General features: G+C 68.7%; 1 protein-coding gene across 1 annotated transcript in view; it reads right to left on the reverse strand.

Moving 5' to 3' along the window:
- The window catches only part of Fbln1 (fibulin 1), an 86,857-nt gene extending 77,732 nt beyond the window's left edge, over positions 1–9,125 (reverse strand). Inside the window, exon 1 of the mRNA XM_042667346.1 lies at positions 9,044–9,125. Within this exon, the coding sequence (XP_042523280.1) occupies positions 9,044–9,125 (82 nt within the window). The remainder of the gene's footprint in view (positions 1–9,043) is intronic.
- Positions 9,126–11,250: the final 2,125 nt, after the last annotated feature.

Raw genomic sequence — 11,250 nt, forward strand, 5'->3', positions numbered from 1 at the left:
AGAGGGCAGGGAGGGGGGCAGAGGGCAGAGGGCAGGGAGGGGGCAGAGGGCAGGGAGGGGAGAAGGGGCAGGGAGGGGGCAGAGGGCAGGGAGGGGGGCAGAGGGCAGGGAGGGGGGCAGAGGGCAGAGGGCAGGGAGGGGGCAGAGGGCAGGGAGGGGAGAAGGGGCAGGGAGGGGGCAGAGGGCAGGGAGGGGAGAAGGGGCAGGGAGGGGGCAGAGGGCAGGGAGGGGAGAAGGGGCAGGGAGGGGGGCAGAGGGCAGGGAGGGGGCAGAAGGCAGGGAGGGGAGAAGGGGCAGGGAGGGGGGCAGAGGGCAGGGAGGGGGCAGAGGGCAGGGAGGGGAGAAGGGGCAGGGAGGGGGCAGAGGGCAGGGAGGGGGACAGAGGGCAGGGAGGGGGCAGAGGGCAGGGAGGGGGGCAGAGGGCAGGGAGGGGGCAGAGGGCAGGGAGGGGGCAGAGGGCAGGGAGGGGAGAAGGGGCAGGGAGGGGGCAGAGGGCAGGGAGGGGGTAGAGGGCAGGGAGGGGGCAGAGGGCAGGGAGGGGGCAGAGGGCAGGGAGGGGAGAAGGGGCAGGGAGGGGGCAGAGGGCAGGGAGGGGGCAGAGGGCAGGGAGGGGAGAAGGGGCAGGGAGGGGGGCAGAGGGCAGGGAGGGGGACAGAGGGCAGGGAGGGGGCAGAGGGCAGGGAGGGGACAAGGGGCAGGGAGGGGGGCAGAGGGCAGGGAGGGGGACAGAGGGCAGGGAGGGGGCAGAGGGCAGGGAGGGGAGAAGGGGCAGGGAGGGGGCAGAGGGAAGGGAGGGGGACAGAGGGCAGGGAGGGGGCAGAGGGCAGGGAGGGGAGAAGGGGCAGGGAGGGGGCAGAGGGCAGGGAGGGGGCAGAGGGCAGGGAGGGGAGAAGGGGCAGGGAGGGGGGCAGAGGGCAGGGAGGGGGCAGAGGGCAGGGAGGGGAGAAGGGGCAGGGAGGGGGCAGAGGGCAGGGAGGGGAGAAGGGGCAGGGAGGGGGCAGAGGGCAGGGAGGGGAGAAGGGGCAGGGAGGGGGCGGAGGGCAGGGAGGGGGCAGAGGGCAGGGAGGGGGCAGAGGGCAGGGAGGGGAGAAGGGGCAGGGAGGGGGCGGAGGGCAGGGAGGGGGCAGAGGGCAGGGAGGGGGCAGAGGGCAGGGAGGGGAGAAGGGGCAGGGAGGGGGCAGAGGGCAGGGAGGGGACAGAGGGCAGGGAGGGGGCAGAGGGCAGGGAGGGGGGCAGAGGGCAGGGAGGGGGCAGAGGGCAGGGAGGGGGCAGAGGGCAGAGGGCAGGGAGGGGGGCAGAGGGCAGGGAGGGGAGAAGGGGCAGGGAGGGGGGCAGAGGGCAGGGAGGGGAGAAGGGGCAGGGAGGGGGCAGAGGGCAGGGAGGGGAGAAGGGGCAGGGAGGGGGGAGAGGGCAGGGAGGGGAGAAGGGGCAGGGAGGGGGCAGAGGGCAGGGAGGGGGGCAGAGGGCAGGGAGGGGGCAGAGGGCAGGGAGGGGGGCAGAGGGCAGGGAGGGGGCAGAGGGCAGGGAGGGGGGCAGAGGGCAGGGAGGGGGGCAGAGGGCAGGGAGGGGGACAGAGGGCAGGGAGGGGGGCAGAGGGCAGAGGGCAGGGAGGGGGGCAGAGGGCAGGGAGGGGGCAGAGGGCAGGGAGGGGAGAAGGGGCAGGGAGGGGGCGGAGGGCAGGGAGGGGACAGAGGGCAGGGAGGGGGCAGAGGGCAGGGAGGGGGGCAGAGGGCAGGGAGGGGGACAGAGGGCAGGGAGGGGGGCAGAGGGCAGGGAGGGGACAGAGGGCAGGGAGGGGGGCAGAGGGCAGAGGGCAGGGAGGGGGCAGAGGGCAGGGAGGGGAGAAGGGGCAGGGAGGGGACAGAGGGCAGGGAGGGGGCGGAGGGCAGGGAGGGGGACAGAGGGCAGGGAGGGGGACAGAGGGCAGGGAGGGGGGCAGAGGGCAGAGGGCAGGGAGGGGGCAGAGGGCAGGGAGGGGGACAGAGGGCAGGGAGGGGAGAAGGGGCAGGGAGGGGGCGGAGGGCAGGGAGGGGGCAGAGGGCAGGGAGGGGCAGAGGGCAGGGAGGGGGCAGAGGGCAGAGGGCAGGGAGGGGGACAGAGGGCAGGGAGGGGAGAAGGGGCAGGGAGGGGGCGGAGGGCAGGGAGGGGGCAGAGGGCAGGGAGGGGGCGGAGGGCAGGGAGGGGGCAGAGGGCAGAGGGCAGGGAGGGGACAGAGGGCAGGGAGGGGGCGGAGGGCAGGGAGGGGGACAGAGGGCAGGGAGGGGACAGAGGGCAGGGAGGGGGACAGAGGGCAGGGAGGGGGGCAGAGGGCAGGGAGGGGGACAGAGGGCAGGGAGGGGACAGAGGGCAGGGAGGGGGACAGAGGGCAGGGAGGGGGACAGAGGGCAGGGAGGGGGGCAGAGGGCAGGGAGGGGGACAGAGGGCAGGGAGGGGGGCAGAGGGCAGAGGGCAGGGAGGGGGACAGAGGGCAGGGAGGGGAGAAGGGGCAGGGAGGGGGCGGAGGGCAGGGAGGGGGCAGAGGGCAGGGAGGGGGCGGAGGGCAGGGAGGGGGCAGAGGGCAGGGAGGGGGCAGAGGGCAGGGAGGGGGGCAGAGGGCAGGGAGGGGGCAGAGGGCAGAGGGCAGGGAGGGGGCAGAGGGCAGGGAGGGGGCAGAGGGCAGGGAGGGGGGCAGAGGGCAGGGAGGGGGGCAGAGGGCAGGGAGGGGGCAGAGGGCAGGGAGGGGGGCAGAGGGCAGGGAGGGGGGCAGAGGGCAGGGAGGGGGGCAGAGGGCAGGGAGGGGGCAGAGGGCAGGGAGGGGGGCAGAGGGCAGGGAGGGGGGCAGAGGGCAGGGAGGGGGCAGAGGGCAGGGAGGGGAGAAGGGGCAGGGAGGGGACAGAGGGCAGGGAGGGGAGAAGGGGCAGGGAGGGGACAGAGGGCAGGGAGGGGGCAGAGGGCAGGGAGGGGGCAGAGGGCAGGGAGGGGGGCAGAGGGCAGGGAGGGGGCAGAGGGCAGGGAGGGGGGCAGAGGGCAGGGAGGGGGGCAGAGGGCAGGGAGGGGGGCAGAGGGCAGGGAGGGGGGCAGAGGGCAGGGAGGGGGGCAGAGGGCAGGGAGGGGGACAGAGGGCAGGGAGGGGGCAGAGGGCAGGGAGGGGGACAGAGGGCAGGGAGGGGGGCAGAGGGCAGGGAGGGGAGAAGGGGCAGGGAGGGGGCAGAGGGCAGGGAGGGGGACAGAGGGCAGGGAGGGGAGAAGGGGCAGGGAGGGGGCAGAGGGCAGGGAGGGGGCAGAGGGCAGGGAGGGGGACAGAGGGCAGGGAGGGGGGCAGAGGGCAGGGAGGGGAGAAGGGGCAGGGAGGGGGCGGAGGGCAGGGAGGGGGCAGAGGGCAGAGGGCAGGGAGGGGGACAGAGGGCAGGGAGGGGAGAAGGGGCAGGGAGGGGGGCAGAGGGCAGGGAGGGGGCAGAGGGCAGGGAGGGGGCAGAGGGCAGGGAGGGGGCAGAGGGCAGGGAGGGGGCAGAGGGCAGAGGGCAGGGAGGGGGGCAGAGGGCAGGGAGGGGGGCAGAGGGCAGGGAGGGGGCAGAGGGCAGGGAGGGGGACAGAGGGCAGGGAGGGGGCGGAGGGCAGGGAGGGGGCAGAGGGCAGGGAGGGGGCAGAGGGCAGGGAGGGGGGCAGAGGGCAGGGAGGGGGGCAGAGGGCAGGGAGGGGGCAGAGGGCAGGGAGGGGGGCAGAGGGCAGGGAGGGGGGCAGAGGGCAGGGAGGGGGACAGAGGGCAGGGAGGGGGCAGAGGGCAGGGAGGGGGCAGAGGGCAGGGAGGGGGCAGAGGGCAGGGAGGGGAGAAGGGGCAGGGAGGGGGCGGAGGGCAGGGAGGGGGCAGAGGGCAGGGAGGGGGCAGAGGGCAGGGAGGGGGCAGAGGGCAGGGAGTGGGCAGAGGGCAGAGGGCAGGGAGGGGGGCAGAGGGCAGGGAGGGGGGCAGAGGGCAGGGAGAGGGCAGAGGGCAGAGGGCATTTGCGCAGTGCCCCACCTGGCTCCAAGGGGAGCCTAAGCTGCTGGCATCTCCTGGGTGCCATTCACCCGGCCGCCTTGGGTCTGGCATGCCTGCCTGCTAACGGCCCTGCCCCTAGGGAGGCCACCAGCCCTTCCCACTACAGGAGTGCGCGCGCACACACACACACACAGGCGCGCACACACACGCACGCACACACGCACGCACGCACGCACACACACGCGCACACGCACACACGTGTGCACGCGCACGCACACACGTGCGCACATACACACACATATGCACACACATATGCACACGCACACACATATGCACACACACACATATGCACACGCACACACATATGCACACACACGCACACACACGCACACATACGATTGCTCTATGTCCTTCCTCTTTGCTTTGTGTTTGCCAGTGCTGGGGTTTGAACTCTGGGCTTTGCACTCTACCATGAGCCACATCTCCACATCTGGGTCCTTTCTTGGTGGGGGTCAGGTCTCTGCCTTTGCACTAATGCTCCACCCTCTACTTAGCACCGGGAAGATGAGGAGAGGCTGCATTTCAGTGCATACTCCGCCCTGGGGCTGCCTCGGGCAGTCGCTCGACTCTGTGAAGAAAGGAATGGCAGAATCTTCGGTGGTGGAGCTGTGAGGACAGCAGAGGTTAAGTGGCCCCAGGTCGCTCTGGCCAGCTGCAGCCGCAGCAGCTGCAGCTCTGCCTCTAAAGCTGCCCTCCTCCCCTCCCCCCGCCCTCCCTGTTGGAAACCCAGTGCCTCCACCCCTACCATCTGAAGCTGGACTTTAGCAGCCTGAGAGTCTTTGTGTGCCTTTCCTGGGACTTGAACTCGGAGCCTGGGCACCATCCCTCTGCATATTTTGCTCAAGGCTAGCATTGCACTGCCAGCTCTTTGGTGGTGAGTTGGAGATAAGAGTCTTCCTTCTCAAGGACTTTCCTGCCCAGGCTGGCTTTGAACCACGATCCTCAGCTCTCAGCCTCTTGGGTAGCTAGGACTACAGCCATGAGTCACTGGCACCTAGCTGGCCTGAGATTTCTTCAGTCCTGGTTAGGATGCGATGCCAGAGCTGGAATCCTTAGCAGCTGTGCACCTGGGTCACGCCACCTGGCCTCGGCGTCCTTCGGGCACGCTGGGGACCACGGCAGGGTCCCGTCTGTGAGCAGGAGTATGCGGGCGCCGTGGGGAGTCGGGCAGGGCAAAAGGCACTAGCCGGGAGCTGCAAGGACAAACCCTGGCTGGGCAGGCATCTGGCTCTACCCCCTCAAACCACAGACAGTTGGCAGTTGGCCAAGAATGGGCCCCAAGAGAACTGTCAAGCCCAAGCAAGACGCAGGTGACAGGATGCAGACAAAAAAGGGGTTCAGGAAAGAAACGCTGGGTCCCATGAACATGAACGAAGCCAGCAATAACAATACCCAGAGCAGGCTGCGCCCTCCGCCCCGGCAAAGCAGACTGACACCACCATCGCTCACCAGCTCTCACGCCACTCAGACTGAAGCAGCGCCTTCTCCTAACTCCTTCCAGCGCAGGTCCCCCCTTGTGCCCCCAGACACACACACACACACACACACACACACACACACACACACGCACGCCGCAGCAACAGGCACTCAGCCTTGGGCCTTGGTCAGAACCAGCCCTGCCAGCCTCACGCAGCGCACAGGCAGACGCCTGACCCATCCCCAGGCCCTCCCTCAGCCGCCCGAGGCCCGAAGGGGCTCTCATTTCAGGAAGTTGGCAGAAGGCTTCCCCTCCCCGCACTGCTGTCTTGTTCTGTGGCCACGGCTGAGGTCATGGTAGGGACCGGAACCACCCAGGGCCTGCCAGAGTGTTTATGAATCAAATTGTGACTGGATTCTTTTGCAAGAGGAAAAAAAAATCTTTTGTGGCATGAAATGCAATGGCAAAACTGTCCTGTGCCCGGTGAGGAGTATTTCCCTCAAAGTCACCTGCAAAGCTGGCTTGTCCAGCATGGCCCTGGCTCTTCGGGGGTAACAGCTGGGGGAGGGGGGGAGGGATGGAGAGGAGCTTTGCCCTGCATGAGGACAGGGTAGGATGCCAGCAAGTTCCCTAAAATGCCCTGATTTTCTTCTGCCAACTTGGCCTTTCCTCTGGTCCTTGTCCCTGCCAGGAACACTTCTACCCACCACGCTCACCAACTCGGCCAAGATGGCTGCAGCCTCCAAGTACACACTGCTCTTCTGAGACATCCATCCAGACTGCCACAGTGAGGGCTTGGGTTTGTTTTTCTGGAGCTCCTAAAGAATGAGTCTCCTTCCCAGCCAGCTGCAGCGTCTGAGCTGTGTGACCTTCACCACAGGGCTGGGCCCTGGGCACACAGCAGCTGCCTCCTCCCCAGCCCAGGGCATCAGCAAAACTTCCAGAGTGGTCTTGGGGACAAAGATTCTGTCCTGCCCAGGATGGATGACATAGAACGGCTAACCGTCATAGCAGCTCCCACACGGCTTCGTCATCTCCAGTCTACGAATAGGAAATCCAGCAAACCCATCCCCTCGTGGGCTTTCTCTGAGGATAGGCAATCTATTTCCAGTGCCACCAGCACCTGGGCACTGTGCAGGCACTTAAAGGTAATTGCCAGAGAACGGGACACTAGTGGCCCGTGCTAGTGATACTAGCTAATCAAGATCCCGGTTCGGAGCTGGCCCAAAGAGACCAGTCCATGAGACTCATCTCCAATTAACCACCAAAACACTGGACGTGGAAGTGTGGTTCAAGCAGCAGAGCACCAGCTTTGACCATAAAAGTCAAGTGAGAGTGTGCAAGGCCCTGAGTTCAAGACCCAGTACTGGGACCAAAACAACAAAGGCAGCTGATGGGAACACACGCAGCCTCAGGTCGGGAGGCCCTGGACAGGTGGGGGGGGTCGGGGGGGCGGCGGGGGGGCTGCGTGGCCGGCAGGAGAGGCCATGGCAGGCTCGGGAAGCCCTGGACAGGCGGGGGGGGGGGCGGGGGGGGCGGGGGGCGGCGTGGCCGGCAGGAGAGGCCATGGCAGGCTCGGGAAGCCCTGGACAGGCGGGGGGGGGGGGGCGGGGGGGGCGGGGGGCGGCGTGGCCGGCAGGAGAGGCCATGGCAGGCTCGGGAGGCCCTGGACAGGCCGGGGGGGGGGGGGCGGCAGGGGGCTGCGTGGCCGGCAGGAGAGGCCATGGCAGGCTCGGGAGGCCCTGGACAGGCCGGGGGGGGGGGGGCGGCAGGGGGCTGCGTGGCCGGCAGGAGAGGCCATGGCAGGCTCGTCCTCATCCACAGGCCCCCACCTCCTCCTGACGGAACCTTCCGGGCGCAGAGACACAGGCCACAGGTTCCTGCGCCAAGTCTCTCTTTGTTCTCCCTCCCAACATGACTTTTTTAATAATCAGTTGGAAACTGTCCGGAGCCAGAGGAGTGGCCAAGAAAGCCTTGGAGAAAACACAACTGCCCTTCCCTGCCCCAGGGCTCCGTAAAGCCCAACAGGGCCGGCAGAGACGGGACACCAGGCAGACAGGCTAGCGATTCGCTCGCTCAGCTCGTTGGCTGGAGAACCGGGGGCCTGATGTCAGTGCCCAAATGCACTTCAGTGGATTTGCAACGGGGCTGGAGGGCTGCCCCATCCATGAGACCGACACACACACGCTGCAGCAAGGAGCCAGCCGCCAGCCACCCTCTGGCTGCCCCGCCTCCCAGGCCACACCAAACCGAACTCCAGAATCAAAAAGGATCCATCCAGCTCTTGCCACAAAAGTGTCGAGTCTTTCTAAGGACTGCTGAGGAGTGGTCACCCCAGCCGGCCGCGGTGGGAAGGACCGGAGGACGGCCCGGGCTGCTGGGCTAGGGTTGAACTGAGCCTGCTTCCCGGACTTGTTCCCTCATGGCCACCATGTGGGGTCTCTGGGGTCCCCTGCATTTCCACCAGGAGACTCCATCCCCCACGCCCAGGTCCAGAGCCCCCTTGCCCCAAAGACCCTCCTTCCTGCCTGGCCTCACCCGGGTGAGACCCCCCCCATGAGCCCCAGAGTGCTGGGGTGACCTGGGGCCAGCGCCGAGTCCTGGCCACCCTGCACTGTCTCCAGCCCTGAGAAGTGACACCCCGTCCCCCCCAGCAGAGCAATCGGCAGCTGCCCAGGGGTGGGGGACCCCGGAAGGAGGGGGAGGGAGGAGGGAGGGGGAGGGAGGGAGGGCAGCTCCGGCCGCTCCTCCCCTCCCCTCCCCCTCCCGAATCCCGCGGGATGTTATCCGGGACCTGGGACCTTTGACCGAGGAGGAGATGGGAGGCAAGCCGCTGGCCGGGGACGGCGCCAGGGCCTGGGGGGGGGGGGGGGGGGCGGACCTGCGTGCGCGGGAACAAAGCTGCGGGGAGCGCGGGGCCGGCGCCCGCACCCCACCGAGGACGGGGAGGGGGCCGGGGCGCGCGGCCCGCCGTCTGCACCCGAGCAGGCCGGCGCACTCAGGCGGCCCGCAGCGGGGTGGGCGGAGAGGCCGGTGCCCGGTCCCCGGTGCCCGGTCCCCCGCCCTCCGGCCCCGCCCGGCTCGCCATGGCCGGCCCGGACCCTCGCTTCCGCGGGGGTGGCGAGCCCCCCATCGCCCCGCAAGCCTCCAGGCTGCCCCCGACTAACTGCGCGCGCGTCCCGGGCGAGTCCTCCGACCCCGGTCCGCCCCCCGCAGCGGCGCGCGGCCCACCGGAGGCGGGCGGGGCGAGAGCAGCGACACCCCGACGGCGGCCACCCGGGCCGGCCTCGGAGCCGGCGGCGGGAGGGCGAGGGGTGGGGCGGGCCGGCGCGGGGCCGGAGGTCGGGGCGCAGCTACGGGGGACCGGGGACGCGACGGGCGCGGGCCGCAGCTCCGGGGGCCCGGGGAGCGGCTCCGGGGGAACCGGGACGCGGCTCCGGGGGGACCGGGGCGCGGCTCCGGGGGGCCCGGGGCGCGGCTCCGGGGGCCCAGGCGCGGCTCCCGGGTCCCGGCGACGGGCGGGCCGCAGCGCTGGGCTCCCGCGGCGAGAACTTCCCGGGAGCGAGCGCGCGGGCCGCGGGCGGGGCGGGGCGGGGTCGGGGCGCCCCTACCTCGGGCCGCCAGCAGCGAGAGGCCGCCGAGCAGCAGCAGCGGCAGCGGCGGGACGGGGCTGCGGGGCGCGGCGCGCTCCATGGGCGGCGGGCGGCGGGCGGCGGGCGGCGGACAAAGCGCGGCGGGCGGCGGGCGCGCTCCGCTCTCGGCCGGGCCGGGCAGACGCGGGGCCGGGCCGCGCCGCGCGGTTCAATTATCCCGCCCGGGGGGCGGGGCGGGGCGGGGCGGGGCCTCGGCCTCCCACCGCGCGGCGCCGGGCCCAGGGGCCGGCCGGGGCCTGGGGGGGGGGGGCGCCCCGCGGAGCCCCATCGCCCCACCCGCCGCGCTGCGGACCCGAGGTCAGCTCCGCACAGAACGGGGACCGCCGCGAGGGCCCGGGGTCCGCGGCCAGCGCGAGGGCCACGGCCGGGGCGAGGGCCTGGGCTGGGGCGAGGGCCAGCGCGAGGGCCGGGGCCGGGGCGAGGGCCGGGGCCAGCACGGGGGACAAGGCCGGGGCGAGGGCCACGGCCGGGGCCGGGGTGAGGACGAGGACGAGGGTGAGGGCGGGGGCCAGGGCCAGCACCAGGGCCAGCGTGAGGGCCGGGGCCAGGCAGCCTGGCCCTGCTCATTTCTGCCAGTCAGTACCACAGCCTCAGAGGAAGGAGCTGGCATTTGGCAGGTGGGCCACCCTTCCCAGAGACCCCCCAAGATATTTCCCCCCCATTGATCCCCTCCGGAGCACAGGTGCCTGGCCAGATGCATCTCATCGGTTAGTCTGATCCCTCCCTCCCGACTCTGGTGGGATGAGATGAGCTCACAGGGACCCCCAAAGTCCAGAGAGAAGTCCCAGAAGGCCGCCGTGGGCACCTGGCTCTGGGCCTCCACACTGCAGGCCGGGCCCGCAGCTCCGGGCTGGGACTGGGACTGGGCCCTGGACCCAGGATAGATTTCCACGAAGACCAAGAGCTCAGGCAGAAAAGCCAGGGCTCAGTTAGGGGATGCCTGGCCCAGCCAGCCGCATCCCACACCCGCAGAAGTGAAGGCAGGCCCGCCTTGTGCACACACACCTAGGCCAGAGCTGCCGGACCGCCCATCGCAGCTGCCAGCACTGCAGAAGAGTCCCCACTGGACTCACACAGCCCACAGCTGAGGGCAGCCGGGCAGCAGCGACTCAGCCTGTCATCCGCCTAGCAGGAGGCTGAGATCTGGAGGAAAAGTCAGAAAGGGGCTGGGAATAATGGCTTAGTGGTAGAGGCCTAGCATGCATGAAGCCCTGGGTTCGACTCCTCAGTACAATATACTCCAAAAAAAAAAAGCCAGAAGTGGCACCGTGGCTCAAGTGGTAGAGTGCCAGCCTTGAGCAAAAGAAGCTCAGGGACAGTGCCCAGGCCCTGAGTCCAAGCCCCAGGACTAGAAAAAATTAAAAAATTAAATACATATATGATATATATCAGGCTCACTAATGAAGTATGCCCTTGAAAAAAATAAAACTTTTATTTGGAGACAGAGTCTTGCTGTGTCGACCAGTGTGATCTTGAAATTCTGGGTTCAAGTGATCTTCCTGACTCAGCCACCTGAATGGCTGGGACTGCAGGGGGAATCTCTGTACTCGGTCCTGCTGGGCTCTCTGGTTGAGGACTCTGCCACAGGCATCTGCTGGCCCCCATGTCTGTCTCTGGCCCCAGAGGACACACAGGGACACACACCAAGAAGGGAAGTGGCCATTCAAGGTCACAGAGGCAGGACATGGAGCAGCCAGGATAGGAAGGACCTGGGCACGCCTTGTATTATATGTTGACCTGATAAAATCAAATTCGTAATAGCTACCCCAGTTTGGTTTGGTTTGTGACTGTACTAGGTAGGGCTTGAACTCAGGGCCTGGGCACTGTCTTTGGGCTTTTTCACTCAAGGCTGGCACTCTACCACTTTAGCCATAGCTCTACTTCTGGCTTTTGGTGGTTCATTGGAAATAAGAGTCTCAGAGACTTTCCTGCCCAGGCTGGCTTCAGTTGGTGACTCTGAGATCTCAGCCTCCTGAGTAGCTGGGATGACAGGCGCGAGCCACCACATTCCCCTTCTTCTACTGTCTTGCTAAATGTGCCCAAACTGTACAGCCTGGCCAATGGGTGCTGCCCCTCAGCATGTGTCCAGGTAGAGGTCACATCTCCCTGCAGACAAGCTGCTCCTAGAAGCAGCAAGTTCCCTGGGGAAGTTGTCAGAGTCCATG

This window comes from Dipodomys spectabilis, unplaced genomic scaffold, assembly GCF_019054845.1.
Source record: "Dipodomys spectabilis isolate Male_0828 unplaced genomic scaffold, ASM1905484v1 ptg000392l, whole genome shotgun sequence".
Classification (NCBI taxonomy): domain Eukaryota; kingdom Metazoa; phylum Chordata; class Mammalia; order Rodentia; family Heteromyidae; genus Dipodomys; species Dipodomys spectabilis.